This window comes from Cydia strobilella, chromosome 1 (genome assembly GCF_947568885.1).
Source record: "Cydia strobilella chromosome 1, ilCydStro3.1, whole genome shotgun sequence".
Lineage (NCBI taxonomy): Eukaryota > Metazoa > Arthropoda > Insecta > Lepidoptera > Tortricidae > Cydia > Cydia strobilella.
In genome coordinates, this window is record NC_086041.1 from 12,679,584 (window position 1) to 12,699,924 (window position 20,341).

A 20,341-nucleotide genomic window follows, 5' to 3' on the forward strand; every position below is an offset into this window, starting at 1 on the left:
TCCACGCGTACGAAGTCGCGGGCTGTTATTAAATATGTATATTATACAAGAATTGTTCGTTTAAAGGTATAAGATAAGATAATTGCAAGACTAGAAAATAAATTCAACGTAGGTACTTACATCAAAACCATTACGTGAACTATTATTAAACTTAACGGTACCTACTCGAAACAAATGTTTAAGCTTTTTAAACAAAATAACGAGTTCGGCTGTAAGGTGATTAGTTACTGACTAAGCACCAGTTTCGAAAGCGACCTTGCTTATGTGCAGGGAAAACCAAACCAGAGACGAGTATTTTAATGGTGCATCCGTAACAAACTAAGGAGAATGTCTTTACATACATAGGTCACTAGATAAGTTTTTCAATCTATATATAGGTAAATAAATGTGTCTTTACTGACTGACTCATTAAAGTAGAGCCGAACCTACAAATGTTAGAAAGTTGAAACTTGCACATCAAGTTACATTTATAATGTGTACAAGAAATAAGAAGCGATTTTAAGAAATTCAACCCCTAAGGGGTTTAAAAAAGGGATGAACGTTTGTATGGGATGAAGTTTTATTTTAGGCTAGGACCTTGAAACTTCATGAAATGGTATTATATTAAAACAGAAGAAAAACAATTTCAGCGTTTTTGGAAATTCATCCACTAATGGGGTTAAAAAGGGGATGAAAATATCTTCGGTTACCGCGATAGTTACTCATGAAATAAAACTATGAAAACGGATAATATCGCGTATATTGAATTTATAATACATCCCGACGTTTCGAACCCTTTACAGCGTTCGTGGTCAACAGGTGACAGGAAAAATTACAAAGTGCAAAAATACCCACATACTAAAATAATGAACAATCATAGACTACAAACTTTAAGGCTGGTTGTACATGCAAAATCGGTTCATAAGGCTAGTTATACACTACAATTATTTTCAAGTAAAGATATATATATATATATACGCGATAAAAACGTCGGGATGTATTATAAATTCAATATACGCGATATAATCCGTTTTCATAGTTTTATTTCAAGGGGATGAAAGTTCGTATGGGGATCAAGTTTAATATTAAGTAAGGAATTTGAAACTTCGTATTAGTAATAAATAAGACATTTTCATAAAATACGAGAAAAGTAATCTCAGCGTTTTTGAAAATTCATCCCTAATAGGGTAGAAAAGGGGTTCAAAGTTTCTAACAGGAACGATTAGAGAAGGGACTTGAAATTAGTCGAAAAAGAAAATATTAAAAAGTACTTACGAAAAATAATTTCAGTGCTTTTGAAAATTCAGCCCCTAAGAGGGTAGAAAGGGGGTTGAAAGTGTAGTTCGGGAAATAAATCCACGCGTACGAAGTCGCAGGCAACAGCTATAGACAAACAGGAAAACAAAGAGGTGGTCTAATAGCTATCACACACCTATCACATATACGTTTTAAGGGTTCCGTACCCAAAGGGTAAAAACGGGACCCTATTACTAAGACTGCGCTGTCCGTCTGTCCGTCCGTCCGTCTGTCTGTCACCAGGCTGTATCTCATGAACCGTGATAGCTAGACAGTTGAAATTCTCACAGATGATGTATTTCTGTTGCCGCTATAACAACAAATACTAAAAAGTACGGATCCCTCGGTGGGCAAGTTCGACTCGCACTTGTCCGGTTTCTTTAAAACTATATTTCCATAGACAATGTTTGGCGGAAAAGCATTTAATTTCTTTTTAAATTTACTTATTAAATAATAGATTGAAATTTTAAAAACGTTGGCATGAGCTTACGACGATTTACGAATATTTTATACAACATTTTCATTTCATACAAGGTTTAGATTTTTTAATAAGTAGATTTAAAAATAAAGTAATTGTTTTCCGGCCAATTATTATCTACGGAAATATAGTTTTAAAAAGTATAATTATTATGTGATAAGCCACATCTTTGTTTCATATTTGTCTATTGCAAAACTTATCTGACCTATGTAAAACAGATCTTGGTGGAAAGTTATTAAAGCAAAACACCAACCGCTTGAACAAGGATGTCCACCGGCACTGACTTCAAATGGAAACTACCAGCTACCGAGATTTACAGGCCAATTTGAACGTACACTGACATCAGAATGATATCTAAATCATATCAGCTTCAATACACGCACGGACAAGTACGAGCGAAATGCAAGATAACTAAATGACATCATTCTGAAATCTAATGTCAGTGTACGCTCGAATTGGCCTGTTACCCGTTCACAGCGAAACGCTAAAACGGAGACGATTCACAATATCCACATGCAGGGGAAACCGTTGTACCCTGGACCTATTTTTACCTCGGACAGTTGTCAATATTTCTATAGGTAGGTACTCCCACTGTTATTTCAATATATCTTTTTCTTATTAGAAAAAGATAAGCATTTGACCACAATCTTATGATGGTAAGTAACAATGCAGATGGAACATGCTTACCTAAAAGATGTCTATTCAAGTTTTGCAGAAAGTGCATTTATATATAGGTTAGTGGCTCTGTGAGCTGTAGACCTTGCGAGCATAGCTTAAACCGGAATAAATGTATGGTTCCACCATTTTGAAAAAAAATCGATAACTGAATCGACCATAAATCTATTTATTATTGAACTCACAAAATTTCACGAGCGTCGGTTGAGAATTGCGACCTAGACGAGAACTTCCGGACATACGAAAGCAGTTTTCCGAGTCAAAACGGAGACCTTCGCAAAGTTTTTCCACGTAAACATATGAATAACATTCTCGTTAAAGTTGTTAATTTGTGGCTTATAGACCAGACCTTATAAAATTCATTATCTTACCTATATAAAATTTACTGTACACTTGTCAGGATGACATAAATAGAACGTTAATTGGATCAGAAGGACTGGATATAGATAAAAATAGACACACTATATACACCGATTTCAAAAGGCATTGCTGCGAAAATGTTGGTTGTATTTTTAGGAACGGTGTATGTAATTTAAATGACTATAATAGTTGGCGGATATAACTAAGAAACTGACCGATAAAAAAAATATTGCGTTAACTCAGAAATACCAGATCTGTGAGTTCAATGTTTTAGTACGAGTAGGTATAATTTCCAAGGGAACAGGAGGGAACACGTTTTGACCAAAGTTAAAATAACGTGCAATAATACAAAACGCACGCTTCACCCAAAGACATTAAGATGGTTGTCCAATCCATGAGTATTTAAGTAAGTTAATTACTTTCCAATTTTGCTGGTTAGCGCAGTTTGCGATCGGTTGCCTGCACACCTGAATAACACTGGCCGGTGAACGCAGTTGGCGTTTGACTTTCGAACGAGCGCCCGATGCGCGCGAAAAACGTAACTGTCAAACTTTTGCCGCCATAATTCGGCGTATTTTGACGTTTGCGAATTATAAAACAAAACAATCTTTTTTCATAAATCGTGGGTTTATTTTTAAATTAATTCAGTGTAATTTGAGTGTTTTTATACAATTGTCATAGTAATGCAGTGAAAAGTGTGTGTTTATCAAAGGACGTGTAAATTGGAATTAATAATGCAGCTTCTACGCAACGCATGTGTTGCATGCTTAATTCTACTGGCTGTGACAATAGGTGAGCTATTAAAACAGCTGGTGAACTAATTTAAGTAGATCAAATGAAAGGTTTATCACATCGTTACTAAATTTCGACTTCATTCAATGTATTGAGTGCCTAGTCGTTTTTATTAATGAGTAATTTTCTAGTTTTTAATCGTGCTGGTATAATGCGCTCACGACCTTAGTCACAGAGCTAGTTACTCGATTAAAATGATGAATGAACTGTGAATATATGCACTTACCTATTATAAATATAAACGAGACCTAAATGTTTATGTTCCGGTTATTAGTGAATAAAAGTTTATTAACTTCGTCCACTTTACTATGAAATTGATATTAGGCATACTTGTAACTGGTATTTCATTCGAAATTAATTAATTACACTGATTGAAATGAATTATATATATGTGCCTATTCATTTCATCAAAGTTAATTAGGCTTATTTAATAATTTATATTACTTACTCATAAGAAATAAATATTTCTTATCGGCTATTCGCCAAATAGATTTTAAACTTTATCAGCCATTAATAAGTGCTATATTAGCTCGTTAACGATCGCCTATCGATACTATGCTATATTGAATGTAATACTTTCGCGAGAGAAAGTGGTTACCAATTAACACTAAAGATCCGGCGTTTACAGCAACAGGTTGTGCCGTGTGGTTTGTAACAAACAAATTATAACATCACTCTCGATTTTCAAATATTATCATAAAGATAGGCGTATACCTTGGTATGTTGGCTCATTTGGCTAAATGTTACATTATGCTTAAATATTTTAATCATACGTATATAGGCTGAAATATTATTTATTATATTATTAATTTGATCGTGACGTCACATACTAGTATTTCATATAAATTCCATAGTAGCAAAACGTTTTAACAGTTCGAAAAAAGAAACTGATTTGACTAGTAGTCTAATACTACTCTACTATCATATCATATATAATCACGTAAAGTACGCTAAAAATACTTTGTATTAAAACTGAAACTAAAGCCCTAGCAGAAGCCTAGAGGTTATTTTTTTTAAACAGCCCAAAAAAGTTGATTACACAGCAAAAAGTGGACGCCAATTGCTCGGCCATTGTTGATTTACGATTCCTATATTATGCACTTTTGATTTTCTGTCTTTATTTTTGCACCCCCTTTGCTTTAGGCCGACCCCTGTAGCCGTCCAGACATCCAAACTTGCCAAGACAAATAACCTTATGATTTAGCAAAATAAAATGGAATGGGAGACCCTTTTTCGGCTACAGGTTACAATGGTAGGTATTATAAATTATCTCAGAGTAATCAGTGACCGGTTTTTAGACAGTCTTGCGATCGGCCACTGGGCAGCTCCACAGCTGCAATCCCCAGATTAATACTAAACTCCCTGAGTAATAATTATGGAAAGCATAGAAAGATATATTATATTCGAGAAAATAAATAATGAAGTACGATATCCGTTTAAAGGCTATTCATAGGACTCACTAGTGTGTAGTGTGCTTTACAACTAACGGTACCTTGATTGTCTGTGTTTCATTGAGAAGGGCAGTGCGCGCTAGTTAGTCGGACCCGGTAGGCCAGTTCCGCATCTTTGTCAAGTGTTAGCCGATATTTTAAAAGCTAGGCACACATACTTATCTGATTGAAATATCGTCTAAATCACCTGCTAAAATTCATTATTTTGGTACTTTTATGAATGTAAGTTATGAGTTAAAACGATGAACGACGGATAATAATAAAATACTCATCAATACCAAAGAGGATATAATATTATAGAGCGGTACTGTCATTGTAAATTTTGTAACCACAGTAAATTCACTGCCATCTATTGACACACTTTAAAACTAAAAATGAAGATTTATAAAAATACGATAAAATGTATTTAAATATGGATAAATGTTTTTTTATTTGCATTAATTATTTTTATTATTTTGACCCATGTTCTTTCACTGATATGCGTTAAAATTCTTAAATAACAAACGAAACCGTCAACGCCCTCTATACGAGAGAAGGCTAAAGGTAGTAGCGACATCGGATCGAGAATCAATTTTTTGTGATTTTCGAGGCACGTTTTTTCCTTAGACTGTATCCATCTATTACGGAGTTATAATAATTATCTCTTTGTCAATACTCACCTAAAAAATACAGACTATGAAATTGAATTCCGAGTAATCAAAATAATTGTCATAGGTACACTAATTATATACATAGCATCATGTACTCTGGTAATTGGGTGCAAGTGTGACCGATGCGCGCACGCATAGCCCAGTAGTATCGTTACGCTTACGATTGTATGACACGACTGGCGCATTAACACGGATACTACCGATCCATGCCAAATATGATAATAATGTGAATCGGGTTAGATGAACGCGGTACTCCTGGGAGCCTAATCAAGTTGACAATCGTACATCGACAAACGCCAACGAACAGAATAAACCTATCAAGATGACAGATGCTACGAAAAGTCATGTGACTATTTCCATGCCATATTTGAAGGGTACACGAAAAGAATATAACTCCAAGTCTTCTTCGGAAAATGAGATTTTCATCTCAAAATGTAGAGCTCTTAATGAACTATTAGTTATATTTTTTGCTACCACTGTATAATATATGTAACACAACTTTTTTTAAGTTAAAAAGACCTGGTCACGGAATTACCATACATTTTGACATGGTTCCAAATTTCAAAACCGCGATTACTCAAAATGTTACTTAAGTGACTAGACATGTTCTTTCCGTGTACCCTTCATTTAAAGTTTCGATTGGCAAAATTTTCATTTTGGCTAGGCCCCCCGGATATTACGAGCCTAGATCGCGCAACCAGTTACTAGTAGTTCTGAATATAATAAATAATTGCTGATCGGTGTTTGTTTTTTTACAATATTTTTGTTAAGTAAATGATTACTTCCCGGTTTTATTATTTAAGAAAAATGTAAAATTTATATTGCCTAGCTAAGCTACTATGAATAATGCGCAAATCTCCCCGTGAGAACAAACCACGAAATACTTTACAAAATTATGAGAAAACAACCTACATTTTTTTATTTTTTTAAATAAATGATTGTCAAACAAGACGTTTAATGTAGGTAGTAAAGGTGCGACCACACCGCTGCTTAAAAAACGGTGACGGTACGGAATCGCAGTGACGCACCGTTTTTATCGCGTGCTCTCCACAACGCTGCTTAAAACACGGAATCGTAGTGTAAATGTCATGATTTTGACACATGTCTCCCTAGTAAAGTCGTAAAGTTTACGGCACGTCACTGCGATTCCGTACCGTCACCATTTTTTAAGCAGCGGTGTGGTCGCACCTTTAAGGTGGCCAATCTGACCACTTTCCCTCATGAAGAAAGTTTTTAAAATTCTAGTGGCGTTCGGATTTGCATAATTATTTGGGACATAAGAAGCGCATAATGATAGATAAATACGGAAATCGATCGAATATAATATTAATTAATAATGTTGGATTTAAGAAAGTTGATTAGTTAACAGTTTGAAGAGACAAATGTTCAATATTAACAACATGAATGTAAACTTATTAATTTGTTTTCTAACTGTTATGGCTGTCTTATTCTTATTCATCGACTCATTACTATAATTTGTACTAAACATATAGCCTTAAATATTCTCAGTTGACCTTACCTTACATACACCAGTTAAACAACTTAATAACGGAATTTATCGCCTTGAGCCGTAATGTTGTAAGGAAATCGTCCTTCGAGAGTAGCGAACCAATTCCGTCAGTTTATGCGCAGGTTTTGCACGAGACAAAAAATACAAAATAAGAATGGTATCCCTAAGCTAACTTGAAAAGGTTGCCTGAGTAGTTTATAAAACGTAAGGCCCGTTATTATTATAAGTCTTTGAATTCGTCATATTACTTGAAGTTGAAATCCATACTTTTGCCGTATGCTTGTAATTTCTTTCTTCAATTGAAAGAAAATAGGCATAGCTCATATGCCTAAGGTTACCTCAAACACATCAAGTTACTCGCTGCACCGGTGAAGCGTGAACAGATGAAAACGTCCGATTGTATTGTAATTATATAAATCCCACACTTCCACGGCATACGGCAGAAGTTATAGGTTATTCACGGCCGTTTAACTAACGTAATTGAGAAGAAACATTCGATAAAATATGGGTCATGCAAGAATTACGTTTTACATAGGTATAAAGTTATATTATAGGTAGAGTTAATATTGTCTTCGGTTACCGCGATATATACCTAGGTTATATTAGAGTTTTTGTTCATTGCAAGCCAAGAGACAGTGAATCGGCACGTACAGCTTTTTAGTCCCGGACAAATACATAAAACTACAATCTGTACTCGATATCATAGTATCCACTACTACTATCATAATTCATCAGGGCTATAAAACCTTCTAAATTCTGATAATATATCTCTTTGGTTTGTTCAACACATTATCTGGGTTACAGTATGTTAACCACATACGGTCATGTGCATACATCGTGGTTTTTGGTGCGGGAATGATTTCGTGTACCTATTTTTAACTTTGTTTACCTATTTATTGCAAAATAATTTCCAAACTATAAATTAAAAATAGATAGTAAGCCAGGCCACATGGCCACATGTACAGTCGAGTTCATAAATATGTACACATATTTTCACCTTATTGCAATGGATTAAGGTGAAGAAATGTATACATATTTATGAACTCGACTGTACTTAGAAATGTTAAAATATTATCGGTTTTTACAGTTTTTACTTATTTTTTTATTAATTACTACATATGTCTGTCTCGACTCAATTATCTTTTTTCGTGGACATTTTACAGAGATCAGTTTAGTTGCAAGACTTGCAAGTAAATGATGTTAAAATTGTTAGTTTTTCACTGAGTATATTAATAAATAATTAAAGAGCTGTGTAAGTGCAGGCTGCCAAATTGGCTAATACACTGGAAATATTTAGACAGAAATTACGACATAAGTAGGTTGGTAAATACTAGTCGCCAACTCGCCACAATGTTTCTGCCCGTCACATCGCCAGTCTCGTTTATTATTATTACCAATAAAAGTTTGGCGAACTGCTAGAAACTTAAAGGTGGTTATCACTCATCAGCTGTCGTTGCATTGTGTAAAGGCCCTCTACAAGGTAGATTGTCGTTCTGGCCAGGGAATTGCTAAAATGACGACAGCACCCAACACCGGTCTTTGTGATCCTTAGCTTAGATCTTGGTCGAATAGAAAACCTTTTTCTCGAGGACGTATTTGGCTGATAAGAGGATTATTTTACAGTGACTAATGTTGAGTAATTATTTCTCAGCAGACAAATTGTAATGTATGTAACCACGATTTTCATAATCCCGATTTTTTATACACGTCCGAAATATCAAAATTACGATTTTTAAAAACACGATGGAAGAAGATCACGACTGTGCTATTTCAGTTCCGGTTTTACACTCCGAAAATATTTTATATTTTTATTTTTTATTTTTTTCCGAATTCTTAAATTCCGAAAAATCATTAACCGATCGAAAATAAAGTAATTCGGTATTCAGAAATTCGGTCTTTTGTACGGTCGGAAAAAAAAAATTCGTAATATTCAAATGACGACTCACGTTATAGTAATTATTACGGGTGCCTGTCGTGCCGCATCATGTTAAATTCGGCATTCTAAAATTCGGCATAAAATAATTTTGGCATAAAAATTGGGTATAATTAAATTCGGCAGAATTGCGAACCCCACGACAACGAACTGTTACCAGAAAAGTGGGTTAAGTTAGAACTGCGACCCCCAAGAAAACGAATTGTTACCAGAAGTGGGTTAGGTTATGTTAGAACTGCGACCCTTAAGAAACGAACTGTTACCAAAAAAGTGGGTTAGGTTAAAACTGCGACCCTCTAGAAAACGAACTGTCGCCAGAAAAGTGGGTAAGGTTAGGTTAGAACTGCGACTCCCAAGCAAACTGTTTCCAGAAAAGTGGGTTAGGTTAGGTTAGAACTGCGACCCCTAGGAAAACGAACTGTCGCCAGAAAAGTGGGTAAGGTTAGGTTAGAACGGCGACCCCCCCATTGAAAGGAAGTGTTTCTAGAGAAGTAGGTTAGGTTAGAACAACAACCCCCCACAGAAGGGACCTGCTTACAGAAAATATATTGAAAAAATTGGGATATTTAAACACCAAATATAATGACCACCAAAAAATACTCTGGTACCCTAAATAAAGAAATCGCTTTCACAAAAAAAAAAAACAAAACACCAAAAAAATAAGGTCTAAAATTACAAAACTACCACCTGTTTAAATCACGACTGCACTTCAAATTGTATTCAAACACCAAAAATCATGAATGATCACCAAATATAATTAATGATCACCAAATCTTGAAGAGCAAATTAATGCGATATTTTCACTTAAATAAACCACTATGATTACCACAAAATGTATACATATTACCAAATAAAGTAAAATGATGCCAAAATTACTAGCCCCTCCCGCTCAATCCCCCGTACACCTCACCGCACGCGCCGCGCTCGCCTGACCCAATCCTCAATTCAGTCAAGCGCCATGCACGCTTACAGAAAAGAAATTAAAAGCTACTAGAGAAGTGGGTAAGGTTAGGTTAGAACTGCGATCGTCACAGAAACGAAATGCTACCAGATAAGTAGGTTAGGTTAGGTTAGAACTGCGACCCTTATAGAAACGAAGTGCTACAAGAAAAGTGGGTTAGGTTAGGTTAGAACTGCGACCCTTACATAATCGAAATGCTACTATAAAATTGGGTTATGTTAGGTTAGAACTGCTTCCCTTACAGAAACGAAATGCTACAAAAAAGGTGGGTTAGGTTAGAACTGCGACCCTTACAGAAACGAAGTGCTACAAGAAAAGTGGGTTAGGTTAGGTTAGAACTGCGACCCTTACAGAAACGAAATACTACTAGAAAAAAGTGACGAAGTGGATTAATTAATTTAATGGAATAACAAGATGATAAATATTTGCTCATTTTTAACCGACTTCAAGTAATTTGCTTTAATAGGATAGCAAAATTAAAAAAATTGGTTATAATTTCACATTAAAATGGAGGTCTAATTTTGGTAATCATTTACTATTTTTGGGTTTACAATGATTAGTTTGGAGTCATTTGCTTTAATAGGATAACAAGATTAAAAAAATTGTTTATAATTTCACATTAAAATGGAGTTCTAAGTTTGGTGATCGTTTACAATTTTCGTTTAAGACAATGAATCCATTCAAATTTATTACTTATTTACAATTTTTGGGTTAAAAATGATTATTTTGGTGTTATTTGTTTTAAAAGGATAAAAATATGGTACAAATTTGGGAATCATTTCTCATTAACCCTTAAATGCATGATTTTTTCTTTTTGCCTGAAATTAATATATGTCTTACATAATTGTTTACTGATTCTAGGAAAAATAAAAATATAAATTAAAACATCGATTTTCACTGCTTAACCAGTATTAGAATTTACATAGGGTAAATAATAATTTATGTAAATTTATACAATTATTGGTAAAAGATATAAAAAATCTTACTACCATTAGAAATTTATACTATTTGTAATATAAATAAAATAAAATAAAAATTATTTAATTCAGACTTTCAAAAAATCCATATTTTGTTAGTGATACTTAAACTAGGGAACCTATAAACTAAGTGTTAGTCTAATTATAACATTTACAACATTTACATAATTAAGAGCTAGCCATAAAAACAAAAACAAATACAAACAAATACCTACTTACCTACTTACTTTATTAATTTGTACTGCCTATTACAATATTAGCCCAGTGCCTTAATATAGGGCAGTCGAGGCGTCCAGCTACCATCCTCAGGATGCTGTTACTGCTGCCTCTCACTCGTCTCAGCAAAGAGGCTACCCTCTTGCGTCTGATGGCATGGAAGCCATCCGTGTGCGCCTCGGCAAACATGCCTGACGCACTACAGCGGCGAGGCAGCTTTAGCAACATCCTGAAGATATTATTAAACTGAACACGAAGCGCGTTATAAACACGCTTCGTATGCTTCACCCATAGACTGCATGTATAAAAAGATGTACAATATGCTTTAAAGAGTGTGAGCTTAACTTCCCTTGAACATTTTGCAAATCTACGGATAAGCATGTTGCCTCTGATTGCTAAGGCTCTTCTTTCTCTTTCTATATCTAGGTCATCATCCAACTCCTCTGTTACTATGTGACCCAGATATTTAAACTTGCTAACTATTTTGAGAGGCACACTACTCAGCATGATCGTAGGTATACTTTGAGGGTTGAATTTGCGAGCTTTAAAAACCATCATCTCACTTTTATTTGCGTTATACCTAAGACCATGCCGAGCAGCATAGGTCTCACATCTACAAACCAGTTTTCTAATGGAATTGATCGAGGGGCCGAGCAGCACCATGTCATCAGCATAACTTATGTTGTTTACACAAACACCGTCTATATGGCATCCGACATGCATGCTGCTCAACTCCTCAATCAACTCATTAATATACAGATTGAACAGGATCGGAGAAGTTAGTCCACCCTGCCTCACGCCACATTCTAATTTGTACTGGTCAGACCATTCACCTGCCCATCTCACTTGGTTGACCTGATTGGCGTACCAGAACTTCAGGAGGGACACGCACTCCGGTGACACCGTTGTTTTGGTCAGCTTGTCCCACAGCAAGTCGTATACCACCAGGTCAAATGCTTTAGACAAGTCCAGGTAACATGCAAATATTGGCGTGTTCCTATCCTTGTAGTACCTGACAGCTTGCTTAAGGCATAGGATCGCACTCTCCGTAGACAGGCCTGCCCTAAACCCAAACTGCGCGTCATGTAAGTGTACATGCTTATTGAGATGGTCATTAAGCAAGCTGTCAAGCACTTTAGCGATTACAGTCGCAAGCGAGATAGGCCTGTAGTTCCCAAAATCAGCCACGTCTCCTGTCCTATTTTTAACTAACGGTACAACTACCGTTTTCATTAACTGCCCAGGTAGGTACGCATGCCGTACGCACAACGTAAAGAACATCGCCAATGCACGAGGTAGGTGTACTCCCGCATATTTAAGATGCTCGATACTGAGACCGTCGTGTCCCGGAGACTTTCCCCTCTGCATACTTTTGATGACTTTTTCAACTTGTTTTGCAGTAAAATGTATCTTATCATCTCCCACAACGGCCTCAGCATTACACACCCTATCCTGGCTAGATTGATACAAGGACGTTACAGTAAACAGGTCCCTAAATTTATTAGCGATCCTCTTTCCGTCATTCATGCCTCCGACGCTCACAGGGACCCCCGGCTTTACACTTAATTTGTTTGTATTTTTCCAGAAACCCTTGAAATCCCTAACTGAATGAGCCGAGGCCAGGATGTCGCATTTGATTTGTTCCTGCCTTTGTTGGCACCATTTCAGTTTAGACTTGAAGAGCTTCCGACTCTCAACCATTTCGTGGTGAACACTACCATTTGGTGGCCTTCCAGCATAGATCCAGGTCACAAACTTCACTCTTGCCTCCCTATGAGCCTCGGAGACATACTTATTCCAGCCTACTACATGTTTTTTCTTACGCCGTGCTCTCCCTGACTTTCTAGATGCTTCAATTAACACATTTGTAATAGTGTCATACATTTTGTCAAGCACCCTAAAATGGTTAACATCATTACAAGTTCTATCGGCACATTTGTTACACTCTACGGGAAAATCTAACTGCTTGAGCCTACTGTCACATAAACAATGATATAGCCCCACCTGAGCAGCCTCCCTCTCTCCCCAGTACACTTCTTCCAAAGGTGACTTTACAGTATTATATTTTATATATAAATATACCTATAATAAAGATTTTAAATATAAATAATTACAAACCCCGAAAAAACCGCCTAAATTACATATTAAAAATCATTAAATTTTCCCAATTTTCCGCCATTTCGTGTTAAAAGAAATGTAATTTTTTTAAACTTAAATACTGCGCAAATTTCAATAAAACGAAGGAAAGTGTATTAATTTACGATCAAAATAATTATACAGGACCAAATAGAGTTTACCTAATTATGCATAAAATTATATGTTTTTTGTTGTGTACATACATACATCACTATGCATTTAAGGGTTAAATAGGAGTTCTTATTTTGGTGATCATTCATTATTTTTGGTGCTAAAAACAAATTTTTCACCTCAGCAGCTCGAACAAGCCTACTTTCGTCACTCCCTGGAGTGAGGAAAGTCGCACTTTCCTCACTCCAGGGAGTGAAACAATGTAGCTTTTTAATTTAGTGAAGGCCATGAACTTCATACTTTTATTACATTTTTTTTATGGTACGGTACGGTACGGTACGGTCCGGTCCGGTCCGGTCCGGTCCGGTCTCGTATCGTATCGTATCGTATCGTATCGTATCTTATCGTATCGTACATATTATAATACTTTTTTTTTCTGTTTATTCTGTGTAATTCGAAATACATTTTAACCTTTAATATGTTCTCACTACTGAGGTGAAAAATTATGTTTGCAACACGAGAGCAAAGTTATTTTACATCTCGTGTTTTTGAGTCCCTCGCTACGCTCAAGATTCTACCTTAGAATCACTCGCTTCGCTCGTGATTCAATTATAGAATCTTTCGCTTTCTCGGGACTCAAGATAAACACTCGCAAGAAAAACCAACTTTCCTCTCTTGTTGCACAAATAACTATTTTGGTGTTAAATTTTACTAGATCTGTTGATCTGTTAAATACATGCCTATTTAAAATGCGAATCACGTCAAATAGGAATTTAAAATTTCGGAATAATGGCAATTTGTGATTTCAAAAATCGTAATTCGGTATTTGTCACTATCGGAATTGCTATAATCGGAATTATGTGATTCGGAATTTAAAATTTCGGAATAATGGCAACTCGGAATTCGTGATTTTAAAAATCGTAAATGTTAAACTCTGTGTTTGTCACCATCGGGATTGTTTTACTCGGAATTATGTGGTTCGGAATTTACAAAAATCGGCTTTTCTGCTTTTCGGAAACATAAATCTTCGTGATATTCATCATTCGTTATTACGACAGTCGGAATTTTGATGGGTCGAGCATTTGAAAATCGGAATGATAAAATTCGACATTCTAAAATTCAGCATATCATTTTTCGGAATTATGAGTTTACTTCGTATGTGTAGGCATAATGCTTGTTGTAGTCTGTGTAACCGCTAAAGACGGCGCCCGGGCGCGCCGCCGCGGCCTGGCTACGCGGATGTAGGATCCTCGAATAGGATATCGGATCGGACAATGTGAAAACGCTCTGTTTTATAAAGAAACATCAGGGTGATTATTTACTTATTAATTCGAGAAGTGCATGTATTGAGTTTTCCAAAAGTTAGTTTCCTGGTTACTTTCAAGTATTCTGGTTATGTCCTTTATTAGTTTGTAATAAATCTTTAGTCGTTCTTACTATGGTTATAATATTATTGTTCTCAAGGTTGTCTCGCAAATTAATAAGCAACCTATGTCCTTATACCGACTTTTTTTTTTATCGCTTTAGGCTTAAATTATCATTAATATATTATGTACAAATATTTATATGAAATGACAATATTTGTTCTTAGATACCACACACAGTACATTCTTTACATACAAATACTAGTTGTTGTCGTGACCAATTGGTCAACGTGTGTATTTATCCAATAAAGTCAATGTCAAAATTATTTGCTTAGCTATTGTGGAATTTCTCTCATGCATGCGTGACGCATGTGTATTGTGAAAGTGTCATTTAATATTTACATGGCTATAAGAGGTGTACCTGTCCAAAGCGTGCAAAGTTGAAAAAAGTACCTATCTAAAAATAAAAGTTTTCTCCACGGTCCATACCTAAGATCAGATATGATTAGCGCAAATACGGAGTCTCGACACCAACTACAACTTTGTTGCATTTGGAGTCGAGACTCTTGGTCCATGGGGCCCCGCAGCGCAGAGCCTATACCGGCAATTGGCGAAACGGCTGGTGGATGGGACCCGAAAGAGAGCTGGCAGCTTCCTCGCCCAACGCTTGAGCACAGCGATCCAGCGCGGAAATGCTGCCAGCATCCTCGGCAGCATGCCACGGGGGCCCATTTTAGATTTAGATTTTTAGTTTTATAGTAGTTTTAGTTTAGTTAATTGTAGTTTATTTTTTTCTGTAAGGCTTTATTTATTGTTTCTATTCCAATTGTCAACAGTTTAGATTGTGCCTTTCACTTTAATGATAAATGCTACCTAGTATTCTGGTGTGGTAAAAATACATACTAATGATATGATTCAATTTGTATGTTGGATTTTCCTTTATAAGCTCAGAAATGTCAGCAATTTGAAGGGTCTTAAATCTTTACAAAAAAAATCCAATACACATTTAAAACGTCTCTTGATACTTGAGTCACAAGGCTTGTGGTCTTTCAAACGTGTTACAACGTCCTTACAAGTTATAACTGCTGTGAAAGGTGTAACTGTAAATAACGTGATAGTTGCCAGAAACTGATGCTCAATGATTTCACACTCAATCAAACGAGGTTATCATCATTAGCGTCGTTGCTACGAATTAAACTTTACCTCTCTCTATTAGACTGTTTTATTTATCAAACATTTGTTTAATCTCTATTTATTACTGATTAAATTACCCGAAAAGTACCTGGAAAGCCTTATCCCTAAAAAAAAATTAATAGTTATTTTGCAGTTGAATTAAAACCAAACATACAAGATTTCAAGAATCTATTAGGATTCTTCTTGTACACTTTTTAGTGTCATCTATTGTAAAAATTCTTAGTGCTTAGTACTGAATACCGGCTTGTAGTACAGCAACATGTCCGAGCTCTAAATAATGCATTGGGATTGCCTCCCACCACAACCATAATAAGTAATGTCTCATATTCGTGCGTAAGGTAAAAACCTTACCAAACGTACATTGACTTTTCGCAGTTGATGCCTCATGCAGCGTTTTAACCCTTTGAACGCTTTACGTTATAAACAAACGTCACTGACACGCCAAGGTCCCGGACGCAATCGAGCTAATCAATCAATCAATCTTTGGGTAGTATGGCTCCATCGATACTGTCGATGATTTCGCCAACGTCAAAATGGATCCCACGTAGAATCGAATTAATATTATTTGTAATAAATTAACTTCAGCCAGTGTACGGTACAAAACCGGCCAAGTGCGAGTCGGACTCACGTTCCAAGGGTTCCGTACATTACACAATTTTTAACAATGTATTTTTTATGTGAAACGCGAGTGAAATGTCTTTAAAATACCCGTAGGGGTCGAATCAAAAACTAAGTAATTAAGTCCAACTCACGCTTGACTGCACATTAAAAACATTTGGCATTTGGCTGTTGTAAAAACATAACAGCCATATAAGGCTGCGCATGCAGTAAAGGGTTAAGTAAGTAAGTTTAGGTTAAGATAAAGTTAAGTTACATATCAATCGTTAACACAAACACAAAGGAGCCTCGTCTGCCAACAAACCACTGTGTGGTTTGGCAGAAGAAAATATGTTAGTTGTAAGTAAGATTTTTGAATAAACGTTTTTTTTTTTTCTTATAGGTTTTTCTGACATATAAGTAAAAAACTATTTTGTGTATTTTTTTCAAAATGGACATTTATTGGCTATTTTCTTAATTATTTATTTTAAAATAACATAGAAAAAAAAAATATAAAAAATTGAGATTCTTAAAATAACATCTTTCATTTGATAGGTATGTAACACGATCACGATATAGTTTCAAAAACTTTGTTTTTTAATTTTCTCATTTACCCCCCAAAAATGGCTCCATGTTCGAAATTCATATGTTTACGTTACATGTCCGTCTTTGGGTGACGAACTTACTTATGTGTAAAAAATTTCACCTTAATTTGTCCAGTAGTTTCGGAGAAAATAGGCTGTGACAGACGAACAGACAGACAGACGCACGAGTGATCCTATAAGGGTTCCGTTTTTTCTTTTGAGGTACGGCAAAAAAATGTAAACCTTACTTGAAAGTCTGAAGGTTAGTTTGACAGCGTCCGCCATAACACCTATACCTAGGTGTCCATGGCGCGGTGGCCACGACTATTAGTTACGACACCTTTAGGTGTTCTTGGCGTTCAAGGCGAGCATGGTACATATTTTTGAATTCCGACCGCTCGATTTCGTGTATTTCGTTCAATTCTATCTCCACTACTAGGCATTTAAATTCTAAGTAATAGAACTGAAAACGCCTCTAGATTCCCAACTTCTAACGATCGTAAAAAAATAGCATTTCGCCATTTTCCACAGATTTTCGAGTGGCGAAATCGAGCGCTTGAAATTCAAAAATCGCCCCCCACAAACATTTCCAATAACGCAATAACAGCTAGGTATACTGACCGAGAGAATCGGACTGTCACCGGCGGTCACTTGTAAACCTGTCATTTTACAGGCTGCACCGTCCGCTCCAATAACGTTGTTTAGTTTCTCTGTAAACGTTTCCAGTGAAGACAGTGAATTAATTGGTAGAATGTCGATGTCGCTCCAAGTTCAGGAACGATGTCAGTCACGAGGTTGGTAAGACTACATAATATAATTATATCAAGATTTACTAACTATTATATATTTCTTGCATATTTCTGCGTAACTACATTATTACATTAACTAGGTACCACAGGCAGTTAATTGTAAACCATGCTTAGGTACACATTTCTAGACGTCTGTTTTTTCTCTATTTTTTTAGAATTTAGATGAAAACTTGTGTAGTATTCATGCCTTCATTAAAAAAAAACCGGTCAAGTGCGAGTTCGTTTAACTGGCGCACCAAGGGTTCCGTACAAACTTTCAATTATCTCATGCAATGCACAAACACTTTTATCCAGAAGTATACTAAGCATAATTATGTACAGCACCATCTATCGGCAAATCGGCTAACTAACTACCCAAGTAACAATTTGTGGTTCTATAGTACCTAGTCGATAACGTGTAGGTTGTATAATGCTGAAATGGCGCAGTTGGAGAGCCATTCAGTGATATAGTAGACCTGTAGCAGTCTCAGTCGTGACGTTTAAGGTCTATAAAAGTGATGTAATGGTGACTCTTGTGCTAATTTGTAGGAAGTAATGCTATTATAGTGTTAATTTATACTGTAGTAGCATTTGTGATTCCACTATATCATATTTTTATACTGTAGGTATTCGAAGTTCTATTATAGTGCTTTTTTACACTATTGTAGAATTCATAGTTCCTTTACTACCTAAGCAATTTGCTGTCAAGTTTTCCATCAACTGTTGTGAGTGGTTTTGTCGTGTATTTACTTCACAAAAACGTTTAGTACTAATGAAAGTAACTTATAAAATGGTGATGAGTAAAGACTTAATAGGCGTCATTTAGATGTCGAATAATCCGGTCCTTAGTGCAAAAAGTATATGCGAAGGAAGTTTTACCTTTAGAATAGTATTAGATTAATGAGGAATTTCAAATGCGCCCTTGATTTATTTATGTTTTTAATAAAATAATATGATATTCACCATAGTTACTACTATACAGCCAAGAAGTAAATCCGACGCTTTTATGGGCTAAGGGCTACGAAGTATTCACCGCCATCATGAATAAAATTAGGGTTCCAAAAGAATTTTTCTGTGACCCATTTACACCTACAAACTTTTTAGAAAGACATAGGATATTTTTAATTTATATAATAAGGTTCTTTTATGTAGTCAGTACTGTTTACTGTTGTTGTCTTTATCAGTGTGATCGGTACAAAGATGGTGCTAAGAATGTCGATAAATATCTAAACCGTGACGATTTTATGCTTTTATTAAATCATTTTGATAAATCTGAAAAGAAAAACCAAAACCATTATACAAAGAAGGTGCCTCAATTGTAATCTCATAGAAATTTCAAGCATAATAAACACTCGAACAACAAAATTGCAAAATTAATACGAAAGATTATATTTTTCCTGTAATATTTATGATAATGTTAATGTTATGTAAAAATTTCATGATTTGCTATTGGTAAGCTTCCTTTTGTACCTTTTTGGTACGGAACCCTAATTACAGAGTCCAGCAACTAATTAGCAGAGTAGATTACCTATGTTATTTTATAAATTAGGTTTTACCTAACGGCTTTAGATTTTTACATGATGCTGATTATAATTCAAATCAATTCGTTATGAATTATTCAGATGTTCAAAGATTTCACTTATATAAATACCAGGTATTTGGAATTTGAATTACCCAGAATGCAAATCTTTATGATATAATTTATTTTTCACACATGATTGAATTTTGTACACATAACAACTGTTATGCAGTATCAGGTCATAATACCTAGTTTAATTGTCAGTTTTCTTCAAATGCAAAGTATCTGATTTGTCCAAAATATGACAACCTTCAATAGCGCCCAAAACATAAGATCGTGCGAACGAACTCACCACTTTCTGTGAATACTAAAGAGTCCTATGAGATAATGGTGTCACGGTTACTGATGTCAACATTGGTAAATGACTCGGTAGTTAGTCTAGCTTAATGTGCTGACACTTAACCTCTACCGTTGTATATTGAATATTTTTATTTTGCGTAGGCCGAATGGCGAATTTGGGATTACGTAAATGAATAGTAAAAACGTACTTAAATGAAGTACCCACTACGAGCTAAGCTTCATTATTAAACAGAAGGTTTTCATTCCGATTGAATATTTTTTAAAGGTGCCACACTAATGTGCTCGCACTTTTCTTTCTAGCTACGTACCTACTGATATATATATCGGTGCAATGCATCTCTGGACTCGCATAAGTATAGGTACCTCCTTTTAGGTCCCACCATTCATTCGACCCAGACCAATTTCCGTGC

The 20,341-nt window shown here is 35.5% G+C and overlaps 1 protein-coding gene and 1 long non-coding RNA gene across 3 annotated transcripts in view; one reads left to right on the top strand and one right to left on the bottom strand.

Moving 5' to 3' along the window:
* The window catches only part of LOC134746679 (uncharacterized), a 368,384-nt gene that overhangs the window by 211,090 nt on the left and 136,953 nt on the right, over positions 1 to 20,341 (bottom strand). The gene's annotated exons all lie outside the window — the stretch shown is intronic.
* LOC134745685 (uncharacterized) overlaps positions 3,221 to 20,341 on the top strand; it is a 58,155-nt gene continuing 41,034 nt past the window's right edge. Inside the window, exon 1 of one of the 2 annotated variants that reach the window (XM_063679804.1) lies at positions 3,221 to 3,580. In XM_063679804.1, the coding sequence (XP_063535874.1) occupies positions 3,523 to 3,580 (58 nt within the window). In that variant the 5' untranslated portion in view covers positions 3,221 to 3,522. The remainder of the gene's footprint in view (positions 3,581 to 20,341) is intronic. The other variant, XM_063679810.1, reaches the window with a different exon arrangement.